The sequence below is a fragment of the Halichoerus grypus genome, chromosome 13, assembly GCF_964656455.1.
Source record: "Halichoerus grypus chromosome 13, mHalGry1.hap1.1, whole genome shotgun sequence".
NCBI classification, from domain to species: domain Eukaryota; kingdom Metazoa; phylum Chordata; class Mammalia; order Carnivora; family Phocidae; genus Halichoerus; species Halichoerus grypus.
In genome coordinates this window covers 30,102,340-30,126,703 of record NC_135724.1, presented here as the reverse complement: position 1 = coordinate 30,126,703, position 24,364 = coordinate 30,102,340, and the positions used below count along the sequence as shown (strand labels likewise).

Genomic DNA, 24,364 nt, shown 5'->3' with positions numbered 1-24,364 from the left:
TTCCATGATGATCTTTTGTAAACAAATCAGAAAAAGAGCCCTCTAACTGCTGGCGTTTCATGGTTTGAGTAAGAAGAGATAGGAAATTAAGGAGAATATAGGGTCTCTGGATCAACAATGTTCTTGCCCTACGGGTGGTTGGTCCCAGTATAGGTGAAGCGGTCCTAGGAGGGACTCCCACTGCGAGGAAGCAGGGTATCTCTTTATGAGTATCAGAGCCACCAAGTTCCTATTAGCCTCTCTCTGCCTGCTACAAAGACAGTGTCCTTTTACCACAGCTCAGCAACTTCACTGTGATAATTTTGCCGAAGCCTAACAGGGCAGAGCACTGCAAATACGGGGATATTTCCTTTCAGCCCTCCAACAACCCACAACTGGTTCCTATTATTCAATAATTCCTCTAAGGTTTATCTTCACAAAAAAGCACCAAGACTTCTACAGTTAAGGAAAGACAGGGCTGCAGACTCCTGCTCTGAATTGTTTCCCTAGCTTCATTATTTACTGAGATTCCTGAAATGCAAACAATCAGAGTCTTATCAGGCAAAGGCAGATCCCCTGAGCCTTTTATCATTCTGTCTGCAATTCTGAATTTCCTCTATAACCAGACAGCATACTAAATGAAGCCAGACTCTTTAAAGGGAAATGAGGCAATTGGAATGTCAATTTTATTTAGTAATATATTGTAAAAACTTAAACAGCATATCCAGCTGATTGACAAAATCCATCCAACTGTTAAGGGCAAAAGAAAACTATCTCAAGAGGTACAGTTATGCAGATCTTGCTTTTACCTATAGGCAGATATTTAAAGAGAAAGGGAGAGAGACACAGAAAATATTGAAGCAGAATGCAACATCTGGAATTGTCCAACTGATAAAATTCAGAGAGAGAATAAGGGAGTTAGAAGCAAGGATATCATGTCATGTTTTCTTTCTTCTTCTTCAATGAGCCTTTTAACTTCTTCCACAGGCTGTCTTTTCTCTTCAGTTTCTTTTCCATCAAGGATGGCATGGACTCTTTCTTGCGGATTTCCCTCACTAGACCGTGAAAGGCATCATCAATGCAGAATCTGAGGGCCGCAGAGGTCTCAAAAAAAGCACAGTTATATTCCCTGGCCAGACTCAAGCCTTCTTCTGTAGAGACCTAAGGGAAAAATAAATGATAGTAAAAAGAGAGAAAGGAGAGATGCTTAAGTCAAAAACTATGTTCTCTATCAGGACTATGGGCATGTTATATGAAAAGAAAATAGAATTTGTTGTAAAGGAAGGTTTCTAGAATTTCTTAACTTGAAGGACAAATGAGAAATCAGAATCTCTGAAAGGGCAACTGATTAGAACTTATTAAAAATCAATTCTCCAGACTTTAAAAAAAGGTAACATAGCACAGTGGTCAAAACCATGGCTTTAGAGTAAAACTAGTTGGTTTCTGAGTTTCAGCTCTCCCACATTTGAGTTTTGCAAACTTGGGTAAATTTCTTAACCTTTTGGGCCTCAGTTTTCTCATTTGTAATCTAGAATAATGACACCTGCCCCCAAGGCTTTTTGTTAGTGTGTCTAATGTGCCTTTTACAGATAATGTTGCTGAGTACATATTGAAAGCTTTATAACTACTGTTGTTAATTATAGTCCAGAGCTTTCAGTTAAGAATAAGCCAGAATGAAGTTGCCATGAACTTGAGAAATGATCTTCTGACAAAAGAAAACAAAAGCCAAACACCACCATTATAAGTCTCTAGCTAAACACTTCAGAGCATGGTTAGAGGTCTACCCAGGTTGTGTGGCACTAAACTAGGTGGTGGTGCATGTTATTGTAATGGGTCCTCTAGGGATGATAAACTGACTGAGGTCAGGAACTGTGCCTTAACATCTCTTTAATGTCTACTACAGTGCCTGGTACCTAAGTCACCACTAGAGGAGAAAGGATGATTAATAAAGAATACCTGGATTTAAAAAGTATGAATTAAGATGCAAACATAAGTGATGTACAGGAGATTATGTGACACGGTAGCTGGGTGCTAATAATCCTGCTCAAACTTTAGCATTCCCATTAAGCTCCACTAGATTATTCACACTGGCTTGAAGAAAGCAGCATAAGGCTGCTTTGACTCAATATGTTCTGATGGCCTCTTTGTCCATACTTGGTCTATTTATTAAAGTTACTCACATGTGTATATATTCATATGTTCATATTTCCTGCCAAATGGAAGTGTATGGTGAATTGGAGACTCCATCAGCCTGTACCCCTGAGTGACTGTGACCAGGACTATGGGGAGTAGAGCACCCAGTTCACCAGGGTGGGTATATTCACCAGGCATAACTAAGGAACTTTGTTAAAGTTCATCAGCTTAAAGCTGATGACATTTTGGAGTTGTTTGTAACCGGAACATAAACCACTTTTTCTTAACTGATACACCATGCTGTAATAAATGGTTGAGCTGGGATATAAAAAGGTGTCTGATTTCAAAGCCAGGTCCTTTCTAGTCTTTCTTTGAAAGATCAGCCTCACTAAGGGCTTTCATTCCTGCTGGCAAACACACCCATCCTTTTTCGAGCTCATTTCTATCTTTTAGTAACTAAAGAAATGCAGATAAAAGCAACCAACTAAAGTTATTAAGATTCTGTCTTACCAGCAATTAGACAAAGTCATACATTTATTAACTTGTCTGATTTCCAAGGAATCACAGGTGACAGTCTTACCAAATGCTTTGACACTGCATACCATGTGTTGCCATTTATTTTTCAGGCTCCTGTAACAATTTTCCCAACTCAGAAGGTAACAGACACATATTTGCTATTTTTTATAGCAACACCACATTTCTGGTATGATTTTCTAGATTAATCCGCTTTCATTAGGCTACACACACACAGCCTCAAAATCCCTGTGGCTTGCAAAAGCGCTTCTTGCTCTCACTGCTTATTAGCAACTAGAGGGCAGGCTGTGTCAGTTCAGCTCCAGGCTATGGGTTGGGATCTGGTTTATCCCTCCTGTCTTCTTATTCTGAGACTCAGATTCAAAGAGCTCGTCTTATCTGAGATATGATGTTCCATGACAGAGCAGTGGGCAAGAGGCAGAGATAATTTTACCTACATCTCAAAGGTCAAAAGACAAATGGAGAAAACCTTAAGTCAATGAAGCAGGTTGTATACTTAGCTCACAAAGAATTGTAAAGAAATAGAATCTACCAAAACCATTTATATGTAAGTGCAGCACACTATCCAGTTAAAAAAAGACAAACATTGTGAGACCAATTTTTTTTAAACACTTGTAGTTGGAACACCATACAGGTAAGGATATAGAGTGAGATTTGAATGGAAATTAATACAAAAAGGTATTATATTGGTACAGTATCAGACAAAGTAGATAGTTAAAAATTATTGCTTAAAAAGGTGAATCTATGATTAATATAACAATAAAAAATTTAAAAAAAGGCGAATCTATCATGATACACATTTGTATGTACCAAAAATCAGCCTCATTTAATAAGCCAACAGAACTAAAATCCAAAATCATAGTGAGAAATTTTAACCATTTTCCCTCAGCAGTTGAAAGAATACATAGATAAGTCAATAAGGATGTATAAGGTTTGAACAAAACACATTTGATCTAATTTATATAGATAAGATGCTGTACCCAACAACTGAAAAATTCATTTTTTTCAAATGAACTTGAAGCATTTATACAGATTGACTTCATGCTAAGCTATAAAGCAAGTTTCAAAGTAGCAACCTCAAAAGGTTACCCAAAAAATCAGCAAATTAGACCAAAAGGGAGCAAAGGGAAAGAATGATAAAGACAGAAATAATGAAATAGAAAATAATCATGCAGTGGAGAAGACTAAATCTGAAGATGTTAAATTGATAGAGCCCAGGCAAGACAAGGTTAAAGGTGGAAAAGGGTTACAAATAAACAGTATCAAGAATAACAAAGTAGACATAAGTACAGATCCTATAATCATAAAAAAGGTAATTAGGGAATATTATATTTGTGTCAAGAAATCTGACAAGTTAGATGAAGGACAAATTCCTAAAACAAAATTTACCAGAACTTTACCCAAGAAGAAACAGAAAATCTATATTATCCTGTATCTTAGACAGGAATTAAATATGTAATTAAGACTTTTCCACAATTAAGTCTCTATAACCAAAAACCTTCTTTGATGAATATGTGTGGATATATTTACCAAAAAACTTGTACAAAACAGTTCTTAGCAGCATTATCACAGATAACAAAAAACTAAAAGCAACACAAATAAGTGAATTTGATAATTTGTTGTATATGAATAGAATGGAATACTGTTCAATGCAAATGAATCAAATATTATATACAACTTAGATAAATCTTACAAACATAATAGTGTTTAGTGACAGAAATCAGACCTATGAAACATTTTTAATAAACATTTTATAAACATTTAGTTTTAGATTTATAAAAATGTGGCAAAGATGGTACAGAGAGTTCTCATATACCCAACGTCTAATTGTTCTGCTTGTTATATTAATATGGTACAAGTTACACTTTTAGAAAGTTGAAACACAAGAAAACTAGTGTTAGGAGTCAATATGTATTTCCTTTGGGAGGTGACACAAGGGAGTCTTCTGGGTGCTTTTTATTATCTTCCTTGATCTATATGGTGGTTTCAAATGGGTTCACTTTGTGATAATTTATGAATTGTATACTTATAATTTGTATACTTTTGTATATGGTGCATCAATGAAAAACTCAAACAAATGTACTATATAATAGGAAGTACCCCCTCTGAATTTGGAGCATCACCATTTCCTCAAGTTCAGGAGTATTTCTATAGCTAAATGTTTCAACATTCACAGTAAATAGGATATGTAAAGTCTCAGATCACATCAGATCATGGTTTGCCACAGAATGAATCAGTTCTGGTCAGATTTTGCAAATACATTAAAAATTTTGTATTTTAGATTTCTGAAATCAGATAACATTATGGACTTAGGTTTCTAGCGGGAAGGTTCAATACCATAAAGATTACAAATCATCTCAAAGTAGTGTGTAATTTCAATAAAAAATACAAATCCTGAAATCTTTTGAAACATAGACTATTACACAGAGATAGTAAAATTCATAGGGAAGAATAAGGGAAAAAATGAGAAAGAAATACTTCAATTCTAGTAAGGAGGAGGCAGAGAGAAGAACAGTAACAATGGCATTGGACTCATCCTACTATAGTTCTCTTATATCTATAGCAGTCCAGATAGTGGGGTATTAGTTAAGGGCTAGACAGACAGACCAATACAATGCAATGGGGAATCTAAAAATAAGATGATGAAATATATGGGAGCTTGATATACTATTGGGTAGCATTCTAAATCAAGTTTGGAAGTGAAGATGCATTCAGTGGTGCCCTGACATGAGTCATCATCATTTTGGACTATTCTTGCTGTATGGAGATTATTTCTACTAGCACAGGAAGGTAATTTTTCTTTTGGGAAGAATAGAAGTAGAAGGGGGTTGAAGTCTTTAAACATATATTTATTTCTTACACATTTGAAAAATCTCTTTATACAAACATGTTTATGAAATCTTTCCTAATTATAAAAATGTATTACACATCGTTGGAAACATCAAAATTCAGTTAAAAGTCCAATGTAATAATCTGAAAAAAATTAGAAAAATTCCATCCAAAGATTCATATTGAAGTCATATAAGCAAATAATAGATGACATAACTGCTTATTATTGTAGCAGGATGAAGTATTTTTAACTCTGTAGCTCCCCATTGCTTTGGTAAGTAAAGTAGTAATCATGAACCCTCTATTTCAAAGCATGAAATGTAGTTGCATATATTCTTAAATTCATTTTCAGAATATTAATCCCATGTTACAACTCAGTAATTTTCACATTCATTATAAAATCCAAAAGGAAATTAAACTTAGTAAAATACTCGATCTCTTCTATAACTCCTGAAAAACATTTATTAGATCAATCACCTAAAGTTTTTATTTTTTAAGAAAAACATTAAGGTGAAAGCATACTTTAAAATTCCCGTGTTTCAATAAATTTTATCTCACACCAATATTGACAAACCATAATTTGTCATCCCTACACTAGACATTGAGATCAATATACTATATATTCAATGGAAGAACTTTAATTTTTACAGATTCTGGGCTTTATGCTTAATAATTTTGGTCTGTTCAAAGGCTATAAATATTTCAACAGTATCTCTGGGAATAGTCTTTGTCCACTAATGGTTTTGAGTAGTTCAGAATCAGAGTAACATAACAAGAAGTAACAGTTTCTATATTAGGCTTCAAAAACCAGAGTATGTAACATATTCATCCAATATATTATCTTAGCTATCCAAATTTTAAGTAAAATTAAATGTTTTTAAATGACAAATATTCATCCATGCCATATAGTAGCTGCTAAGAAAGAAGCACAGTGTTAGAAGGGAATTAATATATTTTTTTCCCCAAAATTAGGAGTTTCAGGTCCAAAAATGGTTAAGCAAATGGTTCAAGGTCACATACCTAATTAAGTAAAACAACCATCAAGTTGTACTCTCTTCCATCAAGTATTGTTTCCAATCCTTGCTGTTTCTCATGGGGTCTTTCCAGTTCCCTCTGCCAGTATTCCACATATATATAATTGATTATTCTGATCTGAGGCTTTATAACTTGAGATTATTCTTAAATTACAAACAAATGGCATAGAACATTTAACATTGCATTTACAGAAAAAGAAAATTTTAAATATAGAAAGAAAAATATTGTAGAAAGACTATTTGGGGGTCAGGGAAGGAATCATTGATGCAGATTCCATTGTGCCACCATGCCCCTCAATTGCAAGGATGGGGAGTTTGTGATTAAATGTCCCACCTGCAGGCCTTAGAAAGCATTGGCAGAAAAAAAAGGAATAAAGAAAAATGTTTTATACAATAGAAAATTTCAATAACCCAGGGGAGCCATCGTTTTAATAGATGTGACCTTTTTCACTGAGGAAGATCACTGTGTAATGTGCCAAGCACTCCCTGAAATGCCATTTCCCATCTGCCCAAGGAGACATTAGAGCACTAGCCACAGCTGCATGGGGGGATGAAGAGACCACTGGGGCATGATGGCAAGCACAGCCTGTTCTAGTCCTGGCCCAGCTGCTGGTGGGAAGTGGCAAGCATGCTGGTCAATTAGAGTTCCAGTCCCGACAATCTGCTAACTTCAGGAGCTTCATTGCTCTTTATTGTAAAGGTACTCAGGGTAATGGTGGTCATCGAGTAACCTATATAATTCTTAGTAGCATAAAAGGAAACTCTGATACTGCTTTGCTGTATTTGCTAACCTTGAATGAGGAGAGATTGGCAGAGAGATGGGTCTGGCTCTTCCAAGAGAAGCTTTGCAAGTGTAATATCTTTGTGGTTCAGCCTACTGGGTACTGTTAAAACATTCAGTGTACAGAACAAACTCTTTGGGATTTGTATATATTTTTTAATGTCTCCTGTGTTTCACTTCATTCTTACCCATGAAGATAGTAATTTTCATTATAGAGCCTACATCATCAAGGTAACAGGAATCAGGTTCTTGGAGATTTGGGACCAAAATATTTTATTTGTTAATAAGAAAATAAGAAGGAAAAGTTGCCCAAACTTAGATTGTTCAGTTTTCATTTTGTTTCATTGTGTAATTGATTTTGATCAGTTTTAACAATATGAGTAACCTTGCCAGTTTCCTTGACTAGCTCCAAGGAAAGTGCTTTTGATTTGTTTGCTTTTTTAATCTGCAAGTTATTTTTTTAAAGATTTGTTTATTTTAGAGAGAAAGAGCGAACACGAGTGGGAGGGTAGAGGGAGAAGGAGAGAGAATCCCCAGCTGATTCTGTGCTGAGTGTGGAGCCTGACTCGGGGCTCAGTCTCACAACATCATGACATGAGCTGAAACCAAGAGTCAGAGGCTTAACTGACTCCGCCACCCAGGCACCCCTACAGGTTACTTTATTTTCACATATCTACCATGTAAAGGTAAGTGCATAGATATCATCTTAGACTCCTTGCAGGGAAAACCAAAACACAACAAAGCACTAGCAAGAATTTCCCACCTTCAGCTGCAGTCACTGACATATGAGAAACTCATTCTTTTTATTTTTAATTTTCATTCCAGTGTACAGTGTTAGATTCATTTCAGGTATAATGATTCAACAGTTCCGAATATTACTCAGTTCTCAAGTGTACTGCAGCCGGCGTCAGAGAAATTAGTGCCTGTGTTCTCTTCTACGATTTTTAAGGTGTCAGGTCTCAGATTTAGGTCTTTAATTCATTTTTAGTTTATTTTTGTATATGGTATAAGAAAGTGGTCCAGTTTCACTCTTTGGCATGTTGCTGTCCTGTTTTCCCCAGCACCATTTGTTGAAGAGACTTTTTCCCATTATATATTCTTGCCTCGTTTGTCAAAGATTAATAGGCCATATAATTTTGTGTTTATTTCTGGGCTTTCCGTTCTGTTCCATTGATTGATGTGTCTATTTTTGTGCCAGTACCATATTGTATTGATTACTACAGCTTTGTAATATAACTAGAAATTTGGAATTGTGGTATCTCCAGTTTTGTTCTTCCTCAATATTGCTTTGCCTATTCTGGGTCTTTTGTGGTTCCATATAAATTTTAGAATTGTTCTTGATCTGTGAAAAATGCTGTTGGTATTTTGATAGGGATTGCATTAAGGTAGTATAGTCATTTTAAAAATATTTGTTCTTCTAATCCATGAGCATGGAATGCCTTTCCATTTATTTGTGTTGTCTTCAATTTCTTTCATCAGTGTTTTATAGTTGCAGAGTACAGGTCTTTCACATCCTTGGTTAAGTTTATTTCTAGGTACGCTTTCTTATTTTCTCTTTCTGTTTCATTATTGGTGTACGAAATGCATAAGATATCTGTACATTGATTTTGTATCCTGCGAGTTTACCAAATTCATTTATCTGTTCTAGTAGATTTTTGGTTGAGTCTTTCAGGTTTTCTACATACAGTATCATGTCATCTGCAAAAAGTGGAAGTTTTACTTCTTTACCAATTTGGATACATTTATTTCTTTTTGTTGTTTAATTGGTATGGTTAGGAATTCCAGTATGATGTTGAATAAAAGTGGTGAGAGTGGACACCCTGTCTTTTTTCTGACCTTAGGGGAAAAGCTCTGTTTTTTGCCATTGAGTATGATGTTAGCTGTGGGTTTTTCATGTATGGCCTTCATTGTGTTATGTTCTCTCTAAACCTACATTTTTAAGGGTTTTTTTTTTTTATCATGAGTGGATGTTGTACTCTGTCGAATGCTTTTTCTGCATCTATTGAAACGATCATAGGGTTTTTATCCTTTCTCTTATTGACATGTCATGTTGTTTGATATGCAAATATTGAATCACACCGTGTATCCCAGGAATAATCCCACTTGATCATGAGGAATGATTTTTTTAATGTATTTTCGGATTTGGTTTGCTAGTATTTTGTTGAGGATTTCTGCATCTATGTTCATCATAGTTGATATAGTTCATTTTTGGTGGTACCTTAATCTGGTTTTGGTATTGGAGTAATTCTATTCTCATGGAATAGATTTGGAAATTTTTCTTCCTCTTCTATTTTTTGGAATAGTTTGAGAAGAATAGGTATTAATTCTTCTTGAAATGTTTGGTAGAATTCCCCTGTGAAGCTATCTGGTCATGGACTTTTGTTTGTTGAGAGTTTTTTGATTACCATTGCTGGTAATTAGTCTGTTCAAATCTTCTACTTCTTCCTGCTTCAGTTTTGGTAGGTTATATGTTTCTAGGAATTTAATCCATTTCTTCTAGGTTGTTCAATTTATTGCCATAAATTTTTTATAATATTCTCTTACAATTGTATTTCTCTGGTGTTGGTTGCTACCTCTCTCCTCTTTCATTTGTGGTTTTGAGTCCTCTCTGTGGTTTTTTGTTTGTTTGATGAGTTTGGCTAGAGCTTTATCAATTTTGTTGATCTTTTCCAAGTACCAGGTACTGGTTTTATTGATGTGTTCTATTGTTTTGTTTTTAGTTTATCACTTATTTCTACTCTAATCTTTATTATGTCATTCCTTCTGCTACTTTTAGTTTTTTTGTTCTTTTGCTAGCTCCTTTAGGTGTAAGGTTAAGTTGTTTGAGATTTTTCTGCTTCTTGACGTAGCCATTTAAACTTTCCTCTTAGAACCGCTTTTGCTGTATCCTAAAGATTGTGGATTGTTGTTTTATTCTCATTTGTCTCCATGTATTTTTTGATATCCAATTTTGATTTCCAGGTTGATCCATTCATTGTTGAGTAGCATGTTTTTAACCTCCATGTATTTGTGCTCATTCCCGATTTTTTTTTTATGATGGATTTTTAGGATCATAGTGTTGTGATCAGAAAAGATGCATGGTATGACTTCAGTCTTTTTGAAACGGTTGAGAATTGTTTTTCAGCCTAATATGTGATCTATTCTGGATAATGTTTTCTGTGCACTTGAATGTGTATCCTGCTCTTTTAGGATGGAATGTTCTGAATAAGTCTGTTAAATCTATCTGATCCCATGTGTCACTCAAAGCCACCATTTCCTTGTTGATTTCTTGTTTGGATGATCTGCCCATCAATATAAGTGAGGTATTAAAGCCACCTACCATAATTGTATTGCTATCAATTAGTTCCTTTACATTTGTCATTAAGTATTTGGGTGCATATTTATATAAATATAATATTGTTGGATTGTCCCCTTTATTCTTATATAGTGTCCTTCTTTGTGTTTTATAGTCTATTTTGTCCAATGTAAGTATTGTTACCCCAGCTTTCTTTTGACATCTGTTTGCATGATAGATGTTTCTCAATATGCAGGTGTCTTTAGCTCTGAAGTGAGTCTCTTGTAGATAGCATATAGATGGGTCTTCTTTTTTTTAATCCATTCTGTCACCTTATTTCTTTTGATTAGGGCATTTGGACCATTACATTCAAAGTAATTTTTTCCCCCATCTTTTAAAGTTTTAATTTGTTAACATACGGTGTTATAATAAAAAAACAAAAACTAATATGTTAATCACCATACATTACATCATTAGTGTTCCATGATTATATTAGTTTTGGGTGTACATCTCAAAGTAGTTATTGCTATGTATTTATTGCCATTTTGGTACTTGTTTTGTGGTTGTTTGTGTAGTTCTTCTCTGACCCTTTCTTGCTGTCTTTTATGGTTTGCTGGCTTTCTTTAGTGATATACATCTCTTTCTGGTTCTTGATTTGTGGTTATCATCAGGTGTGTAGACAACATCTTTTGCATATAGCAGTCTGTATTAAGTTGATGGTCACTTAAGTTTCAACCCATTCTTCTCTCCCTGTCATGTTTTAGGCATATGGTATCATATTTCATGTCCTTCTCTGAGTCCACTGACTAATCTTTACAGATATGCTTATTTTTACTGCTTTTGTGTTTTCCACTTTTCTTATTCCTATTCCTTTCCACTCAAAGAGTCCCCTTTGGGACTGGTTTAGTGGTCATGAACCCCTTTAGCTTTCATTTCTTTGAGAAACTCTGTCTCTCCATCTATTCTGAATGATAGCCTTGCCAGATAGAGTATTCTTGGCTGCAGGGTTTCCTTTCATCACTTTGAATATATCATGCTACTCCCTTCTGGTCTTCAGAGTTTCTGTTGAAAAATCAGCTGGTAGCCTTATGGGGTTTCCCTTATATGTAATGGTCTTCTTTTGCTGCTTTTATAATTCTCTCTTCATCAGTATTTTTTGCCAGTTTAATTACTGTGTGTCTTGGTGTGGACCTTCTTGGGTGGATTTTGTTGGGGGATTCTCTGTTCCTCCTGGATCTGGATATCTGTTCCCTCCCCCAATTAGGGAACTTTTCAGCTATTATTTCTTCTTATAAATGTTCTGCCCCTTTTTTTTCTTCTCCTTTGGGGATCCATATAATGCAAATGTTACTATGCTTGATGGAGTCACTGAGTTCCCTAATTTTTTTCCTCTTACCTGCTCAGCTTGATTACTTTGTGGATTTGCTCCTCTGCTTCCTCTAGCCTGCTGTGTATTCCATCTAGTGAGTTTTTAATTTAATTTATTGTGCTCTTCATCTCCAGTTGGTTCTTATCTCTTTGTTAAGGGTCTCACTGATGTCCGCCACTCTTTTCTCAAGTCCAATGAGTATCTTTATCAGGCATATTACTTATCTCTGTTTTATTTCGCTCTCTTGCTGTGGTTTTGTCCTGTTCTTTTGTTTGGGACATATTCCTCTGTCTCCTCATTTTGTCGAACTCTCTCTGTGTTAGGAAAGTCAGCTATGTCTCCTGCTCTTGAAAATAATGGCCTTATGAAGAAGTCCACTAATTCCCTACAATGCAGTGTTCCTGTTCACCAGAACCTGGTGCTTCAGGGGGTGTCTCCATTGTGTGTTGCATGCACCCTGCTGTTGTGGGCAGTGTTTGTTAAAACTGTGAGCCCCACCCTGGCAGGGGTCCAAAGTAAGTGTGTACAGGTCTGCTTGCAAAATGAGACCTGTGGTCACCTCTGGGACTGGGTCTGGCCTGGGCAGATCCACAAAGTAAGCAAAATGGGTAGGGTGCACAGTTGTAACAACAAGGTGCACCTGGGCTATCTCAGGGCCTGCTACTGTTGGGGCCCAGGCTGTTCAGAATGCACAAGTGGGGAGACATGGTGTTGTCAAGGTTTGCACCAGTCTTCTAGCCCAAGGACTGAGGCAGATGTGACTGGGGAGGGTAGATCTGCTGAAGAAGTGGTGAGGGCAGGGCTTAATAGTAAATGTCAGCACAGTGCTGGTCCCCTTAGAATTCCTTCAGTAATCCCTGCCCCTCTGGGACATGCTCCAACCTGCCCTGAGACGTACTTCCTCACATGCCCACTGCAATATTGTGGCCTTTGAGTATTTGCACATTTCCTTTGCCTGGAATGTGCTCCTACCAGCACTTTTTTCTTCTCATCAGTCATGTCACAGCTTAAATATCATCTCCACTGAGACACCTTGCCTAACTATTCTCTAGAAAATATTCTGCACATTGGTTCTGCCTTATTTCTTTCTTGGCACTCAATTACTCTCTGAAATCATTTTACTAATTTATTCCTCTGTTTATTTTCTGTCTTCCTTCATTCTTGTTCACTGCTGTACCTGGACTCAGCACAGTAGCCAACACTTAGGATGCCTGGCCATAGGAATACAGTGCTGGGGTTATGATAAACAGAGGAGCTAGTTGTCAGGGCAATAGGAAAATAAAAAGGAAATTCCAAATAATTATAATCAGTGCCATGACAGGGGCCAGCACAGAGCACTGTGGTGACATTTATAAGTAGTGCCCAGGCCCTTGTTAGTGGTTCTGGGCTTCCTCAGGGAGGATATCTTTGTAGGAGACCTAAATGATAAGCAGGAATTACATAGGTTGGTGGGAGGAGGGGCAGGGAACTGGAAGTAGTCTCAGATGAAAGGACTAACAATGGCCTAAGGCAGAGGTGATAATGGTGCTTTTGTGGGATCATCAGCAGTTAATGTGGTTTAGAAGAAAGGAGGAAGGAGGAAAATGAACAGCAGCACTATTAGTGAGCTTAAATGCCTAATTAATTTATGTAGATTCATTTGAAATTTGTTTGAAACCCATCAATTAAGCAATTTTTTAAAAAGCCTATTTCTTCATCTTGAGTGCCTACTCTGTGCAAAGAAATGTAAAAGGTTTTTCTCTCTCCTGCTGGAGCGATATTGATTGAATGGAGAGAAAAGCAGGACATAATAAATTAAATGGTATAGCCACTCCTTCTGAGGTACAGGATGGTAATGGCTCTAGGGTAAAGGGTTTAGACTGCTTTGTACAAGAGACATTTGAAATCTCCAAGGCCTTGTGCTTTTCATCCAAGAAACCCTGGTATGCTGGGGGGAAAGGTTGCCATGGCAGCCAGTAGTTGCTATGAAGGGAAAAAAGAGAAGGTTAATGCTAAATATTTTGCCAACAGCAATATCTGGCTGCTGCTTTGAATTTTTCTCCTAAGGACTACTTTTAAAATATCTTGTTAAAATTATAAATCAATAAAGTTAGGCAGTATATATGTCAGAATATATATATGTAAGTATACATATATGTATGTCCATGCCTTAGGATATCTTCATATATTTGCACTAATAAATGTGTGTATTTGATGTATATTACTTTATGAATAAAGAGTAAAATTTTGGCCACTTGGAGAACTTAAAGTGTCAAAAAATATTTCAGCAGTTAATTTATTACTTTAATAAATTTATAAGGTAAAAATAGAAGGAACTTATATTTGTAACACATATAACAATTATAATTAAGCAATAAATTGTATAGCTGTGTAATATCTGGATCCCCTGCAGACTATAAAACCATGACGGCAAGGAACACTGCTTTCCCAGCAACACTTCAGTGTTTTGCACATGAAACAAGCTTTCGTGTCTCTTCCTTGAATGGGTGGGTGAATAAAGGGATAGCAAGGCAACCAAGGAAGAAGCAACCAACTACTACAGCAAAAACTCTCCATAGAGAGCTCATAAACCCAAATCTCATTTGAACTGCCAAGGGTTTTGAGTCCCCCAAAAGCCCTCTTTTATATGTATATATGTATACTGTCTGTATAAGAGATATGCAATCTCTAAACAGAAAAAAAAAGAGGGCTGGGTCATGATGCTTTCTTGAGTGGAATCTAGGGATCACAGTGATAGATGACTCTGACGTGGCCCAAAGGAAAGCCAGAGGTGGTATCAGGGTTCCTCCAAGTTTATGGTCAACACATGTATCCTTTTGGATTATTCAGAAAAGGAATGCCTTGCAGAGAAGAAAGAACCTGAACAAAGTAAGTTTGATACAAGTTCTAACTCTGGGATCTACAGAATATGGAGCTGGGCATTTTTTTGAAAAATTTATAAGCCTGTGCTTATTGGCACTACTATAGTTTTCAATTTTCACAGAGCCATCAGTGCCCTTGTCAATCATTTTACTTATTATTAGCTAGTGCCCTTTCCTATTCCTCATTTAGTTCTTCAAAATCCTCACTTCTCATTTTCAGCAGATGTTCTTGCCCTCTTATTTCACCTTGATGAGAAAATAAAAGCATCCAAAAATAATGAGTAAAACATTCAAGACTAGCACCTAGAAACTCACCTGTGTCATTAGCTACCTTATGTTACTCTCCCAGTCTGAAATGAAGATAAATAGGTTACTGATTCTGTCAAGTCCAACACCTCCATCTGGGCTCTGTCCTCTTCAATATCTGTTTCAGCCTGGCAGCATGAGTTGTACCCCTCTCTGTTCTATATTTTAAGCCTCTCTAATAGTCCTTTTTCCCAGAAAAATATTCAAGTCACCTATTTTAAGAGTCCAATTCTAGTTACCTTCTTATATCTGTCCTTTTGTTCACCATTAACTGTATGTTATTTAGGAAAGCCCTTGTACAAGGTTAAAAAGATGAAGAATGGGGCTGAGGTATGAAAGTGATTAGGAGAAGGATGCACAGTCTTAAAGCACCCTACTAGATGGGAGAGGATATTTACAAATGATATTCGTTAAGGGGTTAATATTCAAAATACATGAAGAATTTACACAACTCAACATCCAAAAAACAATCTGATTAAAAAATGGGTAGAGGACCTGAATAGACATTTCTCTAATGAAGTCATACAAATGGCCAACAGACACATGAAAAGATGCTCAACATCACTAATCATCAGAGAAATGCAAACCAAAACCACAATGAGATTGCTTCACACCTGTCAGAAGGGCTAGTATCAAAAAGACAAAAATGACAAGTGTCGGTGAGGTTGTAGAGCAAAAGTTGGTGGGAAGGTAAATTGGTATGGCCACTGTGGAAAGCAGTATGGAGTTTCCTTAAAAAAATGAACAATATAAATACTATATGATCCAGTAATTCTACTATTGGGTATATACCCAAAAAAACCCACATGAATTCAAAAAGACATTTTTGAATGTCTTTAGTGCAGCATTATTTACAATAGTCAAGATATGAAAGGTTTACTCCAGCGTTATTTACAATAGTCGAGATATGAAAGCAACCTAAGTGTCCACTGATAGATGAATAAAGAAACTGTGGGGGTGCACACACACACACATTATTGCTTATAATAACTCAGCCATAAAAAAGAATGAATGAAATCTGGCCATTTGCAACACCATGAATGGACCTAGAGGGTATTATGCTAAGTGAAATAAGTCTGACAGAGAAAGACAAATACCATTTGATTTCAATTATATGTGGAATCTAAAAGAAAAAAAGGAAAGAAACAGACCCATAAACACCGAAAACAAACTAGTGGTTGCCAGTGGGGAGAGGGTGGATAGGCAAAATGGGTAAAGGAAAGTAAAAGGTATAGGTTTCCAGTTATGGAATGAATAAGTCATGAGGATGAAAGGTACAGAATATAGTCAGTGGTATTGTCCTGGCATTGTATGGTGACAGATTGTAGCTACACTTGTGGTGAGCACAGCATATAGAATTGTTGAATTTCTATGTTGTATACCTGGAACTAATGCAACATTGTGTTTCAACTACAATTTAAAAAAAGATATCAGAGGTTTATGTGCTGATTTAATAACTTCTGATTTGCACATCAACATTCACAATCTGGATTCTGCTCCTCTCCCCACCCATTCTCCTAAAATGGTTTTCAAATGTATAAATATGACCCTTGCTACCAAACCCAATGGGTGCTTCCAGTGATCTTTCAGCATCTGCAATATTTGACAAGTTGACTACTTTCTTCTTTAAACTTCTCCTCTGATTTGGTGACCTCCTTTCCTGATTTTTCTAAGCTCTTTCTGAATATCTGAGTATTTTCAGTATCTTAAAAATACTACTCTTCGCTCACTTTTCCCGTAACTATATGCCCATGGATTCTGACCTTTACTTTGCTTCTATTCTTATTTGGCATTTGTTCCTTATATATTCTTATTCAAGTCCATAGCTTTAGTCATCATTAGAGTTCTCATGAGCCCCTATTAATGTCTTCAAAGATCATCTTTCGGTTTAAGTCCAGAATCACAAGTCTCTGCTGGGCAGTTTCTTTGAAATGTCCCATAGGTACTTCAAATTTGTGGTCAAATTAATTATTTTTCCCTGCCACATGTTCCATCTTGGCTAATGGCACCAATAGTCCCAGTAATCTAGGCAAGATCTTTAAAATCCTTCCAGATTCCTCTGTCTCCCATATCCTTAAATCTGATAGTCAAGCCATTTCATTTCCTTCTTTTTGTTATGGTATGCTGACATCTTCCTTCTCCATTTTCATGGCCAGTGCCTTAATCCGGGGCTCTTGTTAATTTATCCCCTAGATGATTTTTCTACCTTCAGGCTTGACCCCCTCAAATCTATCCTTCCTACTCTACCCAGAGAGAAATTTCCATAACATAAAAGCAAGTATTTAGCTCTCCAATTTATTTTTGTGATTCCCCCATCATCAATAACACTGTGGGTAGCACATAATAAATGCTCAAAAAACAGTGATTTGTTCCTACAGCGACTGGTACCAAATGAAGTCAGGCTTACCTCTTATTTGGATAAATAATTCTGCCTCTCAAACCCCAATTTCCTCCTCAAGATAAAAAGGATAATACCATCTCCTTCAGAAGGCTCCTATGCAGATTAAAGATTATGTAGTAATATGGTCCATAACCTCATGTACTTAGTCATAATTACTAATGGAGCAGTCTGGGCTCTTAGAAGAATCAAGGGCATCAGATGGGCTACCAGAATTAAAAGAATATGGAATATCCTCAAAACAAAAGAATTCAGGGGCGCCTGGGTGGCTCAGTCGTTAAGCGTCTGCCTTCGGCTCAGGTCATGATCCCAGGGTCCTGGGATCGAGTCCCACATCGGGCTCCCTGCTCGGCAGGAAGCCTGCTTCTCCCTCTTCCACTCCCCCTGCTTGTGTTCCTGCTCTCGCTATATCTCTCTCTGTCAAATAAATAAATAAAATCTTTAAAAAAAAAAAAAAAAAAAGAATTCAGAATTGCAATGAACTTTAGGGTCCTCTTTAAGCCATCAAGTCATTACATGTCATTCCACAACAGCTCTGTCACACTGTAGGGACACACTAATTGCACAGTCCTCTGTAAAATGACCCCTTTTTATCAAAGGTTCTTATATTTAGTCAGAAGAGAATTTGAATTATAGAGCTGAAATTGCCCAAGGCATCCTATACTCCAAATCCTAAACATTTTGAGAATTTCTTAATTTTTGAGATACTACAGTTCTTCGATGCTGGAGTTGGCACTAAAACCCAAGACTCTTTTTACCACCACAGATGCCCCTTTGTCTACAACACAAAAATGGTGCATGGGACAAGTAGAGCACACAGGATGTAAAAGTGCAGAGAAGAAACTTCCTGAAGCAAGCAGGCTTGCATGGAGTAGAGGAGAAGACAGAGACTAGAGACTTTCCCCTATCAGCAGCTGAGGACTCTGAGCATCTGGATCTGGGGCTTTCACTTTACTAAATTTAATTCTTTATTTTTAAAATGCATATTCTATAATTTTTTATATATATAATGGAATATGTATCTGTGAGTTCTGTCCCTTCGAATCTGGACGATAAATGTAGATTCAAGCGCCTGCACAGATGATAGCTTTTAACTGTTACAAGAAACCCCTCTGTGGCCTTAGCAACTCCTTCCATTTGTTGCTTCTCAAGCCCAGTTGCCCAGTCTCTCCCCAGGTGGACAAAACGACCTGCTTCCCAATGGCCGTGCACACAGCATGCCAGAGAAAGGAAAGTAACCTTGACAAGTCTGTTAGGAAGCAGCGGCCTGAGACTGCATCTCCAAATCAGTGACACGTTTTCTCTTCCAGATTCTGGTCATGTCAGAGCACAGAGCAAACAACACTATCACGGCAATGACTTGTCAGCTCACTGACATTATCTGTGCTCCATCCTCCAAAGCAGCAGCTGAGAACATAGGCTGTGTTAGTCAAAACAGCAGGTCTTACTAAGATACAGGGAGAAAAGTATTCTGCTTGAGAGGATGGTTTGTGAAACCAAAGGGCCTGCGTTCTAATCACATCTCTGCTGCTTCCTAGTTGAGTGACTGTATATGAGTACTTACCTTGCTAAAACTCAGTGTCCTCATCTTAAAATGGGGTTAGTAAGAGATAGAAAGGAGATAACAGAATGCCTCATACTTATTACATGTTAAATGTACTATAATTTGGACTTTGTTTATTCATTTAATACATAGAACTGGCTTGTCTCCAGTCAGAAATCATGCAATGCTGATGAATGAGAAGTTTGACTCCTGTCTTTACAACAACGACCAGAGTGCGGGAGGGGACTTTTTACTGTCAGAGTTACTCTGATACACTTGACTCCATTGCCATATCTATTCTCAGAATGGTTCAATTTTCCTTTGGGCATATTTTACTGAATGTGTCATAAAAGCATTTTGTTCAGACCACAAGTCTTCCCCTCAGCCACCATAGTTATGTTTAATCAGTAGGGGGTGGGGTTATTGTCTCTCCTCAATTTACTAAAAACCATGAATACTGTTTCACTTCCTCTGTTGTTTTCTTCACCTTTCTCCTGCATAGCCTCTTAAATTTCTTCTTTTCCTCCATTTTCCTATTTTCTACCTTTACCTTTTCTTCTCATCCTTCTTGTCCTTCTTTAGATCTTCACCAGCCAACATCTACTAATCCCTTAGGTTTTTTTAAAGTAATTCCCAGACTCTGTTCCATGAACTGTTTGTTGATCCCCAAGACTGAGTATGATTTCTCCCTCTTTTTAAGTCCCTAAGCATTTGGTTTTTGTCACTCAGTCTTTCATTACAATTAATATTTTTCTTACTCTGTACCAAGGATAAGTTTCATGGACACACAAATAGTGCTCCTTTCAACACTTGGAATCATCATCAAATTGGCTCCAAAACTGACTCCTGTTATTTCCTAAAACTTAACTGTTTATGAAATTCTCCCTTCCTCCCAATTAATGCAGTGTTTGCCTTAGGGATTCAGTTTTTTCCCTCTCTTATAGTATGTGACTCTCAACACAACCTAAATTTGGTCTTGTGGTCAGATCTTGGTCTTTCACAGTGACATCTAATTCAGCAAAATTCCCAGTTCCCTTAACCAGTTGTGATTTGTCTAAGTGCAAGCCATGCTGAGTAGAGAGGTAGACCATGAAATCATGGAATCATAGACATTAGAGACAATTAGTGTTAAGGAAGTCAGACATCATTGCTTTTATAGCACTCCTGTGAGATGGGGCACAGAGACCTTTTTATAGACACTTCCAGGGATGAGTTTATTCACATATCAGATAATCCCAGGCTAAATGTGTATCTCTCACTGGCTGAAAATCCATAAGAAGAAGATGTCCTCCCTAGATTTCCTATCTCTTCTCCTAATTCTGGCCTTGTAGAGACATTCAGAATACCACCTCCCCTCCACCGCCTTTTCTTCCATGTGACAGCTCTTTTAATACTGGAAAACATAAATGATGTCTTCCACTCGTGGCTTTACCACTGATTATATTCAGAAGATGGTGCTGTCTTATTTTCAGAAGACAGTCATCTTCCAGAATCTTAAACTTAAAAAAAAATCAGAAGAAAAATGAGCAGATGGTTCCATTTTGCTTTGTTCTTACAGAGTAATGTGTGACCCAAAAAAGTATCTATAAAACAGATAAATAGCAGCAACAACAATGAAACTTTGGTTGTAAGATCATTACTTTTCTAATCACAGAGGATGCACAACTGCTTAACCACACCAGACATTAATGGTTTTTGTTTTGTTTTGTTTTAACTATACTTGTTACTCCCTCTGCTAGGATAAGGGCAGATAGTTGGGCCACTACATTTTAATGTCTTTGATAGACAAGCAAAAATATAAGAGGCTGAAATATACCCTCTGCAATGGCATTATTAGCACTGTCTACTTCCTAGGAAATAGCTTCCTTTGGTGACTCATTCAAAAATACATACATCTTCCCTACCATTTAACCTCTTATGGATGGTTGCAGTGCATTTATTCATCTCAAATTAACCAACACACTGAATTTGTATACTGTAGATCCTCAGTACGTATTTACTAAAGTAGAATAGCTAAGGTGAACATTAGCAAGAAGAGTCCCATAAAATATCTGTTTTTTGTGTGTCTAAGGTAGGCAACCCTAAATTGACAGAGAAAGAAGAAGGTGATCTGGATCAAATAATGCTCAAGAGGAAACCAGTGGAATTTAGAAATGACATCTACTCATGAGTTTCAATCTGTGGAAGTGCACTCCATTTGTGCTCTGCAAGGTAACATATTGACCACACTGATTTGGACAGCAATGTTCTTATCTATAAAATCAAGGGAAATGATATCTACAGTTACTTCCACCCCAATGATTTCTCAAACTCCTTGCTATTTTTTTCCCTTCTCTTGCTGTGCCTGCCCACTCTCTTTTTGAATCAGTCTTTTTTTATGTCCCATTTCCAAGAGTATTACCAATGTTCACCCAATTGCTAATCATTCCCCATCCTCCATACTCTACCCATTTAAAAGTCTTCACACTTTCCAGAATGCATCATTCCATCTGCCTAGATACATTTGCAAGGAACGTACCACATCTGTTAAAAGTTTAACCTCCACTGTCTTTGTAGTAAAACATTAGCTTCACCCTCCACCCTGTGTATCTTCCCAGGTACCTTATGGGCTAGATGCCCTTTTGACCTCATAAATGGCACTCCTTGAGGGCAGAAACTATCAAGTTCATTTTGTTCTCTCAGAATTTAACCATAGCAGGGATTTGATAAATATTTGTTGAATGAATTGGATTCACAAATATAATGTTATCTTCTTCTCTTCAGATTTGTACAAGAGATTGCTATGGGAAAATTTCTGACTGACCTTCTTATTTCACTAAGTCTGTGCCATCTCTGAGAAAGCTATGAAGTATTAGCATACATAATTAAAACAAAGGATCACTTACTAAACTAATTTTTGATGCAGCCTTAGTTTATACTGTTCACTTGCTTGCTGATCTGAGATATTTCAGACCCATTTATCTAGCTATCTTGAGAAGTTCTTACTGCCTTAATATTTAGGGGCACTCAATCTATCCATCATCAGAAAGCTTCCCTGAGCCTATGTTTTCCTCTCAATGGGGGCTTGGAATATCCATTAATTTTGCCGTTAGTTTCTGGATCTGATGTTTGGAATGCATAATGAATGCATTTACAAATTAGCGAAGTGAATATTCTGCAATTATGAAGGCAATTAATATTTTGTGTCAGAAGAAAAAAAATCTTTCCATAATCAGGCATTCAATAACAAGAAATGTTGCCTATGCCTATATAACTATATGGAAAGAGAATCATTTCAGAAGAGGAATGTAAATGATCCAATTCACGGACAATTTAAGTACAGTAAACTAACAGAAAATGTCTTCATCTTTTCTAAGACCAGTTGCCATACAGCCTGTCCTCATGAAAAAGGAAATATTTACTGTCTCCGTGAGGTATTTTACAACATTAAAATTCTGTTTGTGGCTTTTGTAAACCTCCCCTGGAAAATTACAAGTGAGATTAAAAGGAACTCTGACAGCCTGGGGAGGAATTGATAGATGACCTGCCATATTTAAGACAGCCGGCTCTCTGCTAAGGTCAGCCCTCACATACTGAGAGGACAAAAGCAAAACACAAAGTCCAGGGAGAGCCAGGAGGTTGAAAGAACAAAGTGTGTTGACATCAGTGATCTAGTCCTGGCCTAAGGGGAAAGACTATTCTTTTATGTATGTATGTGTGTGTGTGTGTATATATATATATATATATATATATATATATACTTAAATGTTTACTTGCTATTTATTATTTATACAGGCACATAATTATATATATATATATATAATTTATGAATGATTTAATGTCTAGTATATTGTTTATGTGTGTATCCACATGGGGGTAAAAAACAAAATGCAGTGATTTTTCCATGTCCTTGACTTATCCTTACAGGAGATTTCTGCCCCGCATCCTGATCTAGTTGAGTTTGTACATTTACCTTTCTGAATGAGTTTGTCAGAATGATACTGGGACCAGCCCAGGATAGATTTTGGTGGGGAGTTACACCATTAACAAAAATCATCTAAATCAAGATGGCAGGCCCAAGTGCTGGTCTTGAGGCAGCCTAGCAATAAATTGCCCTCTGGGTGCCTAAACCTGCCAACCACCAGTCATTAGAAGTTCAAGGTTTCCATGGATACCTCATCCTGGGTACAGGTGAAATGATAACTCTTCATAAGCCCTTTGCACAAACAGGATGGCTTAGAGTTAAGTGGAGGTTAGCCTAATTAGTTACCAGAGGGAAGCAGGTTTCTATGAATGGCTTCCAAAGCCTACTTTAATTAAAGGTCAAAAAGGGAGGAGAAGTGAAATTGTAGAAGGCAGTAAAGGAAAATTTTAAAACTCAGGTCTGATGGGATGCCTGAGTGGCTCAGTTGGTTAAGCATCTGCCTTCTGCCTTAGCCTCAGGTCATGATCCCAGGGTCCTGGGATCAAGTCCTGCATCGGGATCCTTGCTCCTTGCTCAGCGGGGAGCCTGCTTCTCCCTCTGCTTGTGTTCTCTCTCTGACAAATAAAATCTTAAAAAAAAAAACCCACAAAACTCAGATCTGATTGTATTGCTCCTCTAATACTGTTGAGTGATTCCATGTTACGTAAGACAGAAATCCCCAGGTTTCTGTTTTTCACAGACAAGGTATTTTTTTTTTTTTAATTAGGAGTGAGGTGGGCTTCTGTTGGCATCTACAGAATGTAGGCACATTCAGTGATAGACATCTATTTTTGCCTACCCAGATGACCTTCTCCCCCTTTTTGAAATAGTATCCCAATATCCCTTGGGACAGCTATCCTTTTTCTATATTTCAGCCCAATAACTTTGATGGGATTAACCCTACTTCCAGCTCCAAGGGTAAGCAAATAACCCAGGCTTGGGTATTCAGAGAACTGCATCTCCCTACCTAAAATTTAGTATGACCTAAACAAGGCTAGCCACTCTCCTTCCTTAGAATTTCACTAGCACTATTCAGAAATAATCATGAAAGCAATAGATAAGTTTGTGAAGTGCAAGTGCCTACCTAAGAACAAAGTCAATAAAAAAGTAAGAAAAACAAAAATGGAAAGATTCTGATGATATTTTTAGGGGCTCTGACTCTAGTTATGCCTGAAGCAAACTGAATTGGGTTTTCCAGTTAAAGGACGTAATAAATTCATTTTTGTGTGTTTAGTTGTTGTTGTTTTAACTAGTATATATGGAGTTATTTAAGAACTGAATGGGTTCTGACTAATATACTTGTCAAGTTTTTATTTCAGCAAATACTATAAAATGATGTAAAGTGTTACTGAGACTCCTTTCTGGTCCCCTGCGGTTATC

The 24,364-nt window shown here is 36.9% G+C and overlaps 2 protein-coding genes across 8 annotated transcripts in view; one reads left to right on the top strand and one right to left on the bottom strand.

Moving 5' to 3' along the window:
- LOC118536237 (uncharacterized) overlaps nt 1-24,364 on the top strand; it is a 568,523-nt gene that overhangs the window by 504,385 nt on the left and 39,774 nt on the right. For 4 of the 5 annotated variants that reach the window (XR_013443326.1, XM_078060391.1, XM_078060388.1 and 1 more), the window contains one exon: nt 21,113-21,246. The exons of the other annotated variant lie outside the window; for it this stretch is intronic. The gene's annotated coding sequence lies outside the window, so the exon portion shown is untranslated. Of the gene's footprint in view, nt 1-21,112; nt 21,247-24,364 lie in introns of those variants that run through there. 5 annotated transcript variants of the gene reach the window in all.
- RIT2 (Ras like without CAAX 2) overlaps nt 644-24,364 on the bottom strand; it is a 474,354-nt gene continuing 450,633 nt past the window's right edge. For all 3 annotated transcript variants that reach the window (XM_078060386.1, XM_078060387.1, XM_036082610.2), the window contains one exon: nt 644-1,140. In XM_078060386.1, the coding sequence (XP_077916512.1) occupies nt 913-1,140 (228 nt within the window). In that variant the 3' untranslated portion in view covers nt 644-912. The remainder of the gene's footprint in view (nt 1,141-24,364) is intronic.